At 47.1% G+C, this 15,722-nt stretch overlaps 1 protein-coding gene across 4 annotated transcripts in view; it reads left to right on the forward strand.

Moving 5' to 3' along the window:
* USP42 (ubiquitin specific peptidase 42) overlaps window positions 1-15,722 on the forward strand; it is a 674,575-nt gene that overhangs the window by 285,262 nt on the left and 373,591 nt on the right. For all 4 annotated transcript variants that reach the window (XM_086940745.1, XM_086940747.1, XM_086940748.1 and 1 more), the window contains exon 9: window positions 806-917. In XM_086940745.1, the coding sequence (XP_086796871.1) occupies window positions 806-917 (112 nt within the window). The remainder of the gene's footprint in view (window positions 1-805; window positions 918-15,722) is intronic.

Here is a 15,722-nt window from a genome sequence, read left to right on the forward strand (position 1 = left end):
GATGCTCTCCTCATACCAATTTCATGTTTCTGCCCAAGGTTTTTCCTTTTCACATGTAACAGACCATTGAGCTGCCAGGCTTTATTTGTAACTAGAGTCAGTAGTGGAAAGGGCACTTAGCCTTTTCAGCACCCCTCAGGAGCCTTGCCATCTCTAAATTGGCATTGTGAGGTGGGTAGTTAAGAGCATCCAGACTGGTTATGCCTTGGCCAAATTCACACACCCTGTGCCACTAGAGGCCTTGGTACACACAAACGTGTACCCCCTAGCTTTTTTAGATAATGTTCCATTAACATTTATGTGCAGGGCTGATAAGCGACCAAACTTTCACCAAACATTACTGTCTGGACATTCTAGCGCTTTAGCATGCTTTAGTTGTCCTTAGAACACTTCCAACATCTGTATCTTCTGCTCATTAGCCACTGCATTATAGTCTGTGCAGAGCTTGTGTATGTACAGTCACACATGCTACAAACAGAAAATGTTATTTTACTTTTAACCATCTGTTCATAGTGTGTAGTGCTGACCTTACGTGGAGCCAGTGTGGACTAAGGGTGGAGTCACAACAGGTCCTGTGACTTCTTTAAGAAAAACAATGTAAAAATCCAAAGGCAAAATTCAATGCAAGTAACCAATTCTTTAAGGTAATATTTATGTTTGGCGTAATAGTTTTGCTTCGTGGGGAGTGTTGTAATGTCAAAACACTATAGATGGAGAACAGACAAGAAATATGAGATTTGAAAACTGTGATGAACTTTTTGACTGATTTGGTTTCCCATTTCTAATTCATCCCTTGTATTTTTAGGTGTAAAAAAATGGTTCCTGCGTCAAAGAGATTTAGTATACATCGATCCTCTAATGTTCTTACTTTATCTTTGAAGAGGTTTGCAAATTTCAGCGGTGGGAAGATTACAAAGGTATTAAACTGCAAAAGTGCAAATGTGAATTTTAATATTTAGATTTTTTTATTATAGCATGGATATATTTAAAGTATTTTCATAAAAAGTGTCCAGCTGTTCTGAGATATTTGTAATTTAGAGTGAGGGCTGGGGGCTGGATTCTTCCTATTTAGTTTTTTTTCAGTATTGTATCTTTCATAGATTCACCTGCTTGAATCTTCCCCATCGTCATGGTGGGAGTCCCGCGGTAACAGTAATAAAAGCAGTGCTAATACCTAAACATTATGAATCACATAGAGAACAATAGACATTGCTTGCCACTTCACATTGTTTTAAAACATCCAGACTTCAACCAATCAGAGTAGCGACCCTGAAGCACTCATCCCCTGTAGAGCCATCATACCTCACATTTCTTACCACACGTCGTGTGTTAGGGTAGTCTCCCTGAGCTCTGCTCAGTCACAGTGTTATTCTTGTCAACTTTTCAAACTGATCTTTCACCTTAAAGCGGCATCTAAGGTACAGTCTTTGGGAATATTTCCTGGTTACCAGCATGTCAGAGGCTAAAAAAACAAGCATTTGCAATGCGGTAGGTCTTGCATTTACGCATGTTTGAGTCATTGACATTGCAAATAACAATGCCTTTTTGTTTTTGTTTTTAAAACATAAAAAGCATCGTCATTTACAATGTCAATACCGTAAACTCGTGTAAATGCGAGACCTATTGCATTGCAAATGCTTGTTACACATGCTAACACTCTCTGCAAAGATTTTTCCTTATGAGTACCAGTGGAACATACAACTGCAGCAGTGTTCAGTTCAATTTGCTTTATTCGATTTTGGTTTAAAATCATAAAAGCGTACAGTTAAAAACAGTCATAAAAACATACATGCAATAGCACAAAGTATCTACAAGTTAAAAACTTAGGCCCAGCCTGTGGGAATTATTTCCTTATTGATTACGTGCTTTTCACAGGATTAGCAGTCACAGTTCTATCATTACATCAAATTGTCCCTTACTAGAAGCAAATTAATAGAACTTTCCATGCTTATAGCTATTGTACATTGGTTCGAGTCGATTAGAAGCGGAAAAGCTACTGCCATTCAATACACAGACGCTTCTACCCATACCCTGCCATTGGTCTTGATAGAGGGGTGTATGACGCACTGGGGTAAAAGTCATGTAAATCCCAGGTGGATGTAGGGCCGTCTCCTTCTTGGGGCTGCTAGGTTTGCAGGTACGGGACAATATGTCTGTTCCTGAATTTAACTAGCACTAGATCACCGGGAATGTCTTTTGGGAGAGAACCTAACCAGCCCACCCTTCTAACACTCACTATTCTTCCATTAAGGTCGGTTGGCAGGGGTCTATTTTTTGTTAACCAAAACATAACCTTGTTTAGTAGGTCTTCTTGTCTTTCGACTTTTCCATATGTGAGTGCTGGTACTCCCGAAAGGACACACACAAATGGGCGGCCTCCGGTGGTAGGTGTATATGAGGTGCTTTATTAACCTCTTGGCTGCTAATGACAAGGGTAACTCGTCATGTACTTTCCATTGATTTCAATGGAAAACAAAGGGGCCTTCAAATTTTGCCTTAGCAGTAAAGGGGTTAAGCTCTGCTGTAGGAGCAGTATACTGTGCTAATACAGGTTTAGAAGGGACCTTAGGAGGATTTGGGGCTGATGTATTAAGGGCTAGTGGCTGAATTTGGACATTAATGTTTTGTGTAGTTAACGTAGGCACTTCGGAGGCAGCAGGTGGCTGAGAGCGGTTAGATGTTACAAAGTTTTTAGTGGGTGGCAAGTTGGCTAATCGCGTCAGCCTATCCCCTAGAGTGTTTAATTTTTCCACCAACGGCGATATGATAGATTTGACCAGTAGTTCAATCTGGGACAGTAAAGCCGACTGGGAGGGAAGTACCAGATGGTCTAATTCTTCTGCAGCCTCTGAGGTTGAGGGGGAATTAGTGGTGGACAATGAGGGGCTTACGCACAGTTTTTGTAGCCTTGGGTGATTCCCATTGTGTTTATCCCCATCGTGCTTCCTTTTAACGGTTGAGACCTGAGGGAGTGCTATGCTTGGGTGTTAACTTTTTTCGGTAATAGGGGGGGTTCCAGCGCGCAGTCGTTAGGGGATAATGTGCCGAAGCTATTTGCAGGACAGGGTAGAGCACTATTTTGTTAGATTCTCCGTTCCACTGGAACATACCTAGTTTTACACAGAATATTTAGTTCCTCTTCCAGTGAGAGGGTTTGCGCAATACCGGCTGTTAGTGAAGGAGAATCTTGGCTGAGTATGCTATCTACGGACTGGCGAGAATCATTTTCATCTGTTTCTCTAGGAATGGGCAGTATTATCCCATTTGGGTGGTGGACTTGTGTCCCATGGCACAAACCCCTCTGAGGGATGGTTTTTCTTTTAACCCCCTTATGAGTCATAATGTGGCTTGGTTATGGCTTAGATGCATATGGGTAATACCAAGCAGCAACAAGAGCAGGAAATTTTAATGTTCGAAAGTTAAAGTCCATTAATAAAGTCAAATATTTGGTAGACAACAAAGTATGGAGTCCAAGTCACTTTACCTCCTCTTTTGGAAAAGCCAAGGGGGGTGGTCCGTCCCGTCCTCCTCAGGCCTCAGAGGGCCATAGAGGCCCCACCCTTTGCCCGGGCTTAGCCCGGCTAGTCCCACGCACGTCCGGCGACGCGGAGGAAGCAACTCCAGTTAAGTAACGCCTCCGGGCGCGATGTGGGCGGGAACCAGGAAGTCCTCGCTAAGCTCGCTGGGAGCTGCAGTCCCCGGCCGCGGTGATCTGGAATGCGGCCGCAGGGTGACCTGCAGCATTAGCCCCCCAGGAGCGTCCAGTCAGGTCAGCGGGGCAGAGAGTGAGTGTCCGCACCTTGGGCTGTGTGAAAATGGCCCCTGCTCCACCAAGGGAGCAACTCCAGTTAAGTAGCGCCTCCAGGCGCGATGTGGGCGGGAACCAGGAAGTCCTCGCTAAGCTCGCTGGGAGCTGTAGTCCCCGGCCGTGGTGATCTGGAATGCGGCGGCGGGGTGACCTGCAGCATTAGCCCCCAGGAGCGTCCAGTCAGGTCAGCGGGGCAGAGAGTGAGTGTCCGCACCTTGGGCTGTGCGAAAATACCCCCCGCTCCACCAAGGGAGCAACTCCAGGTTCGAGGCATGTGGGCTGCTGAATTCATATCTGTGCATAAATCGCCGCCTAGTGTTGGGTCCGGATGATTGCACATTGTTGTCCTGGAAGAGTCTTCGAAGTATCACGAGATAGGTGGCTCCTCCCCTGGACTACAGTGCACATGGGCATCATCTCCATCCTCAGATTGTTTTTTTCCGCCATTGGGTTCGGATGTTACTATCTTAGCTCAAGTTAGGAAAACTTTCTACAAAGCCAAAAGGCTTTCGACAGCGTCGGTATCGTTTCGTTCGGTACCGGTCACTTTGCTTCGAGAGGACATCGAGGAATCAGACGGTTTTTCTTTCCACACTCGACCCATCTTCGATCTACGATGGAAAGAAGCCCATTCAAGAGGTGTCCACTTTGCAATGCAAAATACCCGCACATCGATGTCCACCCGGTGTGCAACAAGTGCCTGTCCCCGGATCACAACGAAGCCAACTGTATGGCCTGTGCCCGGTTCAGGTCAAAGAAAACTCTTCGGATTTGACACGATAAGAGTCGATAAGAGTCGCAGAGATCAGCGCTTAATCCAGAAAACATCTTCGGGACCGAAGACGAAGAGGTCATTGATCTGGAGGATCGGGAAGAACACTCGGATCCTGTTTCGGAGCATGACTCCGAGTATGACGCCGAAAATGAAGAGATATTGGAAGAAGAAGAAAACGTTGTCGATAAGGTAGGAGACGACGCAGAGGCCCTTGGGGCCATAGAAGATAGCTCAGGCGAGGACCAACCGTTGATACGGGGGCCGACGATGAAGCACTCGATGAGGCTCAGGTCGAGGGATCGCCACAAGGCCTTACCCAAGATCTATTGAATCATTCTACAGCCCCGCATAAAGGCCCGGCTACAGACATATATAAAGAGCCATCGGTATCGAAAATGCCATCAGTCGATCCAAAGAAATCGAAACCGAAAGCATCACTACCAAAAATGAAACCAAAAGTGCAGCTAACTCTGGTCGGTTCCAAGGCCTCAAACCCCTCAGAGCCGAAGAAACAGAAGAAGGCCATTGATACCGAGAAGTTCAAAAAGGTCATCGAGCCGAAGGTTGGGGCTCCGAAGACCAAGGTCAAGGCTGTCGAACCAAAGAAGTCGGTGCCAAAAAGAGTCGACGGAGACAAAAGGCTCGAACCCAGACAGGGGGTCGATTCTCGGACAAGGCCCGAGACCAAGATAAAGACTGGCTCCAAGGACCCTGTCGAGTCGACGCAGCCGACCCCATTCGTATCCAAACAGATGTCGGAGTCCCTCCAACGCATCAAAGAAAAGGCTGCAGCGGTCGGACCAAAGAAGGCCCCAACACCGAAGTTGGTCGGAAAAATTCAGACCGCATCGAGACCAATCAAATTCGGGTTGCCACCGATGGTGCGACCGAAAATGTTCGAACCGAAAAAAGGTATCGGAGCTATTAAAGGAGTGTCGATGGGACTAGGGGCTACAGAAGAGCCTCAAGAACTGGAGTCGAGGCAGTTCATCGACTCGGACACTGGTAGACTACCCATGTATAAGGGGAAGATAATACCAGAAACACCCATGGAGTCATATAAGATTCCATTAAAGAAGAAGAGGGATTCAACCACATCACCAGTTCTTGTGGAACCTCTGCAGTCCTATGGACAAGAACCTCAGTCTTTTTCACCCACATACTCAGATGTGGATGCAGGGGATGACGATAATGAGGATGCCACTTATCATGTGGACACTGATCCCGACGATCAGAACCAACCATGGACAGACCCAGCTGAGCCAAGGGATCCACAGAATGCCCCTGACACACATACATACAATGTAAAAACTTCTCCTACTGAGGACACTACTGCCTTTAACGCCCTTATTGAAAGAGAGGCGGGTAACCATGATGTGCAACTACATGCTAACCCTATTGAGGTAGATTTTCTGGTCGACACCTTTTCCACTTCGGAAAGAACCTGCCCATGCTGAAAGGGGTCCTTAAGCATGCTGATGACATTTTTAAGGAGACCACCAGAGCAAGGGTGTTAAACCCTAGAATTGAAAAAAAATATAGGCCGGCACCTGTGGACCCTACTTATATAAGAGGACAGTTGCCATTGGACTCATTAGTTGTTTCTAATGCACGTAAGAGAGCAAACTCCCAGACTACAGGTGATGCTCCTCCTCCTGACAAGGAGTCAAAAGTACTGGAAACTTCAGGAAAAAGGGTGGCAGCTCAGGCAGCTAACATCTGGCGCATTGCCAACACTGAGGCACTCTTAGCCAGATATGACGGGGCCCATTATGATACCCTTGAGACACTGTTGCAACACCTACCAGATCAGTACAAGGAGGGAGCGGAGCTACTAATCCAAGAAGGGAAGCTTATAACCAATGCTTCCATCAAGTGCGCGCTAGACGCAGCTGACACTGCAGCCAGAGCCATTAACACTATCGTCATGTTAAGGAGACATGCCTGGTTAAGAATCTCGGGATTCAAACCAGAGATACAAACTACTATCCTCAATCAGCCAGTTAACCCGGACTACTTATTTGGACCTGAGGTTGACACCACCCTTGAAAAGATTAAAAAAGGCACCGAGACAGCAAAGTCTATGGGAGCTCTCCAGTCACAGCAGTTTCGGGGTGGCTCCTTTCGTCGCTCCAATAATAGAGGACCTTCAAGAGGCCAAAACACACAGCAAACACAGTATAATAAAGGAGGTACACAAACCACCTACAATAAACACAACAGGGGTGGATATCGTGGAAACAACAATTCCAGATCCTCTGCCAATAACAAACAGTGACGCCCTGTCACTGCCCCCGACCATATAACACCTGTCGGGGGCGACTGCAACAGTTCCTGCCGGTCTGGAAATCCATCACCACAGACAGGTGGGTGAGAGACATTGTCCAGTACTGGTACTGTCTAGAGCTGACATCCACTCCACCCAACATACCTCCAAGACATCGTCCTATGTCCACAGAGCACTTACACTTATTGCAGCAGGAGGTTGTCAGCATGCTGCAAAAAGGAGCCATAGAGCTTGTGCCTGTAGAAGACCAAGGCTCATGGGTGTACTCTCTGTATTTCTTAATACCCAAAAAGGACGGGTCTCTCAGACCCATACTGGACCTAAGGCCTCTAAACGGATACATTCTGTCAGAGCATTTTCATATGCTCACCTCACAGCAGGGTCTACCGTTACTCAGTCAGGGAGACTTCCTCGCAACACCAGATCTAAAAGATGCGTATTTCCATATACCCATACACCCATCACACAGAAAGTATCTCTGGTTCACGACCAACATTATCAGTTCAAAGTCCTCCCTTTCGTAGTAACGACGGCACCCAGGGTGTTTACAAAGTGCCTGGCGACAGTAGCAGCACACCTAAGGAGACAGCACATACATGTCTACCCTTATCTGGACGACTGGCTTATTCAAGCAAAGACGGCCCAGCAGTGTGCCAGCCACATGTCCCACACCATTCATCTTCTTCACAGTCTGGGATTCTCGCAGAATTATCCAAAGTCACATCTCCAGCCCGCCCACGTGCGACTGTACCTGGGCGCGACAATAGACACTCTGGCAGCCAAAGCTCAGCCAAATTCAGTGAAGATAAACAGCATGCAATTGCTGATACAGAAATTCAGACCCCAACACTCGCTTCCAGCAAGAGTGTTCATGCAGTTGATAGGCATGATGGCCTCCTGCATCTACATATGCGCCCGCTTCAGGAGTGCTTGGCACACGTCAGTGGAATCAGGCTCAAGGACAATGGAAAGACCTAGTGTTGGTGAGCAGTCGGGCATACAACTCTCTGAATTGGTGGAACCCACAAAACCTTTGCAAGGGCAGACCGTTCCAAGAGCCTGTACCACAAATAATACGGACGACGGACGCATCTCTCCAAGGATGGGGAGCTCATGTACTCCCATTACACAGTGCAGGGACTATGGACGACACAGCAGAAGAAGATGTACATCAACCTTCTGGAATTGATGGCAATCTTCATGGCAATGAAAGCTTTCAAAGTACACTTGTGCAACAAGGTCGTCTTGATCCGGACGGACAACATGACTGCCATGTACTACATACAGAAGCAGGGAGGAACACACTCTCCACAGTTGTCTCATCTGGCTCAGAGCATGTGGAAGTGGGCCATTCAGAGGAACATCTTCCTCATGGCGGAACACCTCCAGGGCAAGGACAACCAGATGGCGGATCTGCTCAGCAGACACAGCCACCAGATGCACGAGTGGGAGATACATCCATCAGTACTCCAACCGTACTTCCAGCAGTGGGGTCATCCAGAGATAGACCTATTCGCCACAAGGGAAAACGCAAAATGCCAAAGCTTCGCCGCCAGGTTCCCACATCCGCAGTCACAGGGCAATGCGATATGGATGAACTGGTCAGGCAGGTTTGCGTACGCTTTTTCCCGAGCGCCTCTAATACCGCTGGTGGCACACAAGCTGAAGCAACACTCGATCACACTCATCCTGGTTGCTCCAACGTGGGCACGCCAGCCATGGTACACCACACTAGTAGAACTTTCCGTGGTACCGCATCAAAGACTGCGGCTAACACTCAGACTTTTAACGCAGAGCCATGGCGAAATTCAGCACCCAGATCCGCAACAGCTCAACCTGGCGATCTGGCTCCTGAAGTCTTAGAATTTGGCTACCTCAACTTGCCACCAGAATGTATGAACATCATCAAGGAGGCAAGAAGACCCACAACCAGAGCATGTTATGCAGCTAAATGGAAAAGGTTTGTCATATATTGTAACAATAATGGCATTTTTTTTTTTTGTTTTTTTTTTTTTGTTCCAAGACCTTTATTATCAGTATGCACACAAGTTACACAGTGTAACACCCACAACCTTACAGGAGAAGGCCGGCGGCATGTTATTGAAGCAGATGAACATGAGCAGATTGCATGCATAACATACGTTAACGTACACAGCAAGACGCCTACAACCACTGTGGGCCGGCCGCGTTTACAAAATCAGTTGGTCTCAGTTTTTGTCTAATTTTATTTAAAGAACCAATGTCTTAACTTAACTTGATCAGTCCACTACCGCATTCCAACACCAGCTCCACACGTCTATAACTCGATATACGTGAAACCACTATACAGTAATACACATGCTTGCCACCAAGTAGTATCAGTGATGTTATGGGCCCCTTATTCCTCTAATTGTGTGTTTAAATACGCTGTGAAGTATGACCAGTAGTCTGTGGGTCTAGATCTCAATGGTAGAGATTCCTCGTAGGTCCTTAGAGTATCTTGGCAATACGCCATATCTTGCATCCACAATTTGACTTGGGGTGTGTGTGAGCTATCCCAATACATTGATAGTCTGCGTTTGGCTAGTAATAGTGCTATGACGCAGAATTTTACGGCGCGTCGCCTTCACATTATGCAGCAGGCCCAATAAACAGCTGGTAACCGTGCATGCGATCGGCACTCCTACCATGTCTGTCAGTTTTCCGGTCTCTGCTGCCCAGTAAGCCTGTATCGCTACACAGTTCCACGCCAGGTGTATAAAGTCTGCTTGGTCGTAACCACATCGTTTACATCGTGCTTTTTCACGTAATCCGTATCTATATAGCTGGGCCGGAGTGTAATAGACCTGGTGGAGATATTTGAAGTGGATTATACGTAGGTTGCCATTTGGCGTTAGCATTTTCGTGAGTGTGCATGTAGCCTCCCATTCTTTATCTGTAAGTGGGGTGTCTAAAAGCGCGTTCCATTTCCCCAGTGCACTAGTAGCCCTATGATCTAATTCCGTCTGTGCTTGCGTATACAGTCGCGAGACCAGATGCGAAGTGTTCTTAGATGTGATCAACATTTGTAGGGTGTCCATCGTCTGGGGTTCGTTCGGGAATGTCGGAAAATGTTTTTTCATCGCTTGTTTAAGTCTATAGAAAGTAAAGCGGAAGAGTGTTGTCTGATTTTGAATAAATGCTAAGTCCTGATCATTTAGAAAGACCCCGTCCTTATCGACTTCACCCATTGTGCATAAACCCACATGTTTCAATAGGCCCATGCCCACTTCTTCGCTGGTGACAGATAGATGTGGGTGATGATGTAGTGGCAGTGCTGGAGCGTAGAATGGGAGTTTGCGCATCATATGGCCTAGTGTTTTCCAGGCGGCATTGGTAGTGTCTATCATGTTAATATCCGTGTTATGGCGTGGGGGTCAGTTATGCGTTATTATAGCGTCCAGTGGGATCGGGGCCGCATCTCCCTCTTCCACTGCTACATGAGTCAAGTATGACGTCGTGTGATACCAATGGGTGGCAAATTGGGCTTGTGCGCACAGATAGTACAACCAAAAATCTGGTACCCCCCAGCCTCCCTTGTGAACCGGTAGAGTTAACATGTCTAGTTTTATGCGTGCTTTTTTACCTGCCCAAATGAGTGTCAAGACCATGGACGTGATACGTTTGAAAACCTCTCTCGTGGTTGTATCGGAATGTTGTTGAATAGGTAAAGCAATTTAGGGAGCACTCCCATTTTCACGATCGCCATCCTATCGGCCAGCGATAACGGGAGTTGGATCCATCTTGCGATTTTATCTTCAAGTGTGTCAATCGCCCTACCATAATTGGTTCTAATAACCACCTCTGGATCTCGGTGGAACCAAATGCCTAAATATCGGATAGGGTCCGTCTGCCACTCTAGTGGGTATTCCGTCATATGTTGTTGGGTGGAGTCAGTCAGTGGAAATATGGAGGATTTATCCCAATTTATTTGCAATCCTGAGTATCCACCGAAACGGATGTATACTCTTAGGAGTGGGTCCAGATTGACAGCTGGGTCTCTGAAGTATAACAACATGTCGTCCGCATATAATGATATATGCAGAGGCCTGTTCGGGAATTGGAGTGCAAGGTGGTGATGTTTCTGTCGAACTATGCAGGCTAGAGGTTCCAGTGCCAGTGCAAATAGGAGAGGGGACAGGGGACAACCCTGTCTCGTCCCTCTCTCTATGGCAATGGTCTCTGACACGTAACCATTGATCTTAATTCTAGCCATTGGTTTGGTGTAGAGTAATTGTACCCATTGAACGAAGAGCTGTGGAAAGCCCAATCTATGCAATATCGTGATAAGGTACGACCCTTCAATAGAGTCGAAACGCTTTAGCAGCGTCTAGCATGATCGCTGCTGCCTTGGTGGATGGTGTAAGATAATGTGCGGTGGCAAATAATGTTCTGGTGTTGTGTGTGGTGTTTCTGGAGGGGATGAATCCCGATTGGTCTGGAAGAACTAGTGAGGCCATTAACGGTTGCAATCGGGTGGCAAGGACTTTAGCAAGTATTTTTGAGTCGATATTTAAGAGCGACAGAGGGCGATAGGAAGCGCAGGTCTCTGGATCTTTACCTTGCTTCAATAATGCTATAATCACAGCCTCTCGTAACGTTGCTGGGAGGATCTGGGCTTCTAAGGCTTCTCCAAACATGTCTACTAGGTATGGGGACAGTAATTCGCTGAAGGCCTTATAGAATTCACAAGTGAATCCATCTGGCCCCGGTGCCTTCCCGTTCGGTAAAGATGCTATGACTTCAGTAATCTCTTCTTTTGTCAGTGGTCGGGCCAAGTATTGTCTCTGATTGTCCGACAGCCAGCCAATAGCAATATCATCGAGGTATTGTAGCGTTTCGTGTTGTGAGGCAGTGGGGCTTGAGGTATATAGGTCCTGATAAGTGCGTACAAAGCTCTGGAGTATGCCTGCCTGGTCGGTGTGAGTTTGCCCACCGTCACCAACAGTCTTTGTGATGATGTGTTGCTTGTGTCCTGTGCATATTTTGGTAGCTAGGGCCCTTCCTGGTCTGCCACCCTCCCCGTATGCTCTAGCCACATAACGCTTGTTTAGATATTTAATTTCATCAGCAGCGAAGTTTTGGTGCTCAGTGAGTGTAGTTCTAATGTCGCTAAGTATGCTGTGTGTCGGGGTTTGTTCGTATTGTCGTTCCAAAGCACGGAGTGTAGATTCACATTGTGCAATCTGTGCCCTAATGTCTTTCAGTATACCGGCAGTTGTACTTATACAGACTCCCCGTATGGTCGCCTTAAAGGCCTCCCATAGAAGCCCCGCGTCTTCCGTGGTGTCTGCATTCAGGCTGAAATAATCTTTGATAGCCTTACCGATGGTATCAACATATAGTGGGTCTGTAAGTGCAAGGGAATTGAAACGCCAACTGTATGGTGGTGGCACGAAATTAGGAATGGTAAATGACAGCTTGACAGGGTTGTGGTCGGATAATGTCTTGGGCATGTGATCAACTGCGTGTGTCCACAGCAAAATGTCAGCCGTCCCCAACCAGTAATCTATCCTCGACCAGCTAGCATGGGCTACCGACGTGTGTGTCGCTTCGGTAATCTCAGGATGTCTCACCCTCCAGATATCTTGTAACAATAGATCTCGCATGACGTCTAGTAACTCAGTCCTAGCATGCGTGTGATGTTCCATTGTTCCTTCTGATCTATCAAGGGCATCGTTCAGAGCAATGTTAAAATCTCCGCCCCATAGTATCGTCTGATCAGTAGCCGTGTTTAGGTGGTGCCAGATTTCTCGAAAGAATTCCGGGGTGTCCGTGTTTGGTCCGTAGGTGTTAACTAGTGTTATGTGCTTACCACGTATGTCACCCTGTACTATGACATATCTCCCACCGTCATCTATTTTTGTCGTGCTCACTTTAAAGTTCGTGCCTTTTTTAACCAAAATGGAAAGACCCCTAGCATATGATGAATATCTCGAACAGTGCATAGACTCGGCCCATCTGCGCCCCACTTGGGAATGTGTGTGCGGAGGTTCGTGCGTTTCCTGAAACATAACAATGTCTATGTTCCATCTGTTTAGACAGGCAAATATACGACAAATGTTCTTGGGATTGGCGTAGCCTCTAATATTCTATGAGAGGACGTTCAGGACTCTGGATTGATGTGTGGGATTAACCATAATAGGGGTTGTATATAAATGCGTACGCTCTCTGTGTCCCGCCTAAGGGGAAGTTCAGTAGCTTAGAAGTGTAATGCAAGTGGTTTCTGTGGTTGCAGTGATAAAAGTGGTACAACCGGTTACAGGCAATGCATCTCAAGCGGTCCGATCCATAAATAACAAGAACAGCCCCACCCCCCTCCCCCGCTCCACAACAGCAGCCCAAATCTGCTGAGGCCATACCCTCAATGAACATCCCATTAATATGCAAACTGTGGTGGGGGTCACCCATGTGGGGGCCCGCCAGGACTGCACATCCCCGTCCGAAATAACGGACTTGGATGGTTGCTTAAACGTACAAGGTCATAAGTCACCTGCCATGAATAATATAACAGTGCACAATGTCCATACAAATGCCCAGGGCTAATAGATGTGTAGCAACAGTCCCACATAGCCACTCCGAAATGCAAATAGGTGCATAACCATAATCACAACATAACATGCATGTATCTTCGTATATGTGTAGCGTAACTATATGAAGTTTGCAATATACGGGTTACCACAGATAATGTACGCTATGCAACTCGTTATGGTTGTGTAGGTACAAGAAAAAGGGGGGGAGCCCCCAATGCGGAGCGTGTGAAGCTGTGATATTTATAACAGTGCTACCTGGGCTATGTGACCGAACACTGATATGGCACAGTTGTGTGATTCATTACATCAAAGTAGAAGTAGGAGAACATTAGTGTTTGTCACTTTTGTACATCAACAATAGTAAGTATCTGTTACATCAACACTGTCTATAACAGAAAATTCTGTAGGTCCAGAGATTGCCTCACTGTGCAGATGAGTAACATTGGGTCAGGGTATGCACGTTTGCACCAAAGGGTGCATTAGTCACATATGGTGCCAATGGGTAACCTAATTCAGTATTTAGCGAAGAGCTGTCAGTACGACTGTTCCCTGCTCTGCTTTCCAACCTCGGCATGCCATATACACCAGACAGTTCGCACATTTCTACATACCTGACGTGGGGATCGGGACCTTCAGTAGCAAGTAATGTTTCAGTGCAATCAATCCTTACCCGCTGAAGCCATACTTAAACACAGTTTTCACACCAGGTAGGGGCTAGTACCATCCCCAATGTATTTATTTATTTATGGGTTTGTAACGCGCCGGAATCACACCCGAAGGTGTATCTCCGCGCAGTGCTGTCTGAGGGTGCAGGGAGAGGTAAGCTCTAGTACTGGAACAGAGTGGTCTTAAGACTCTTCCTGAATAGTGAGTGGCTGGTACACTGCCTAAGGGAATAGGGAAGGCTGTTCCACAGACGGGGACCCATAACAGAGAGGGCACGTCCTCCCTGTCTGGTCTTGCTGAAACGGGGAATCTGCAGTAGGAGCTGGTTACTGGAACGCAGGTTACGTGAGGGGCGATGATAAACAAATTTTTCGGCTAGATAGGATGGCCCTAGATTATGCAGACTTTTGTGCACCACACAGCAGGTCTTAAATTCCACCCGTTTCCGGATGGGCAGCCAGTGGAGCAATTTAAGAAGGGGCCGGGAGGGAGTTCTGGGGGGAGCATTTGCCACCAGGCGTGCAGCGGTATTCTGTACCACTTGGAGTTTGTTTAACACTCCTTCATTGGCCGCTAGGAGAAGACCGTTACAGTAGTCCAGGCGACTCAACACGAGGGCCTGAACCAAGGTCTTCCTCGAGCTGTCGGGGAGAAGAGGGAACACCTTCCGAAGGAGGCTGATGACGTGGAAGCAGGACCCCACCGTAATGTTGACATGATGTACAAGTGTGAGGTCGTGGTCAAGGCGGACCCCCAGATTTTTCACCACCTGTTTAGGGGAGGGGGCCTCTCCCAAACTAGTGGGCCACCAGTCAGGAGTCCACAAAATCTTAGCTTCCCCGAACAACATGACTTCAGACTTTCCCACATTACACTTGCCTTGTCCAGCAAAGTGGTTAGTCGGTACGCTGTATCCTCTCTCTGCTGTCAGTCTTCCTCTGGATCTTGCTGTTTACGTTGGTCATGTTTCCGGTGGTTCGTGATTTTCTTTATGAACTCATTTGCTGCTTTGGGTGAGGTGAGCAGTGTGGATTTGCCTTTCCAGTTAACTTTCAGCCTCGCCGGGTAGAGCATGGCGTAGTCCACCTGGAGTTCACGCAATTTCGACTTCGCTCCATTAAATTCTCTTCTGGCCTGTTGGACTGCTTGTGTATAGTCGGGGTAGAATGCAAGTTTGTTGGATTGATATTGAAGATCTTTTTGCTCCCGTGCCATACGTAGGATTGCATCTCTATCACAGTAGTTTAGTATGCGGGCCACTATGGGTCTCGGTGGTGCACCAGGAGGTGGTCGCGGTGCTAGTGTCCTGTGTGACCTTTCTACGATGAAGACTTGGGACAGTTTGTCTTTGCCAAACAGGGACAGGCACACTTCCTCTACATATGCTTCCATATTACCAATGTTTGTTGATTCTGGTACACCCGCTACGCGTATGTTATTGCGACGTGACCTCGCTTCCAAATCCTCAGACTTGGATTTAAGAACTTCTAGGATCTTCTCAAATCCTGTACATTTAGAGGTGCTTTCACGTGATTCATCTTCTACTGCAGACAATCTTGTCTCTGCTTCGTCCAGCCGTTCACCATGTCGATCCACCTTGGCCGCCATGTTATCCAAAAGCGTCGTTAGATGGTC

This window comes from Lissotriton vulgaris, chromosome 10 (assembly GCF_964263255.1).
Source record: "Lissotriton vulgaris chromosome 10, aLisVul1.2, whole genome shotgun sequence".
In the NCBI taxonomy this organism is placed as follows: domain Eukaryota; kingdom Metazoa; phylum Chordata; class Amphibia; order Caudata; family Salamandridae; genus Lissotriton; species Lissotriton vulgaris.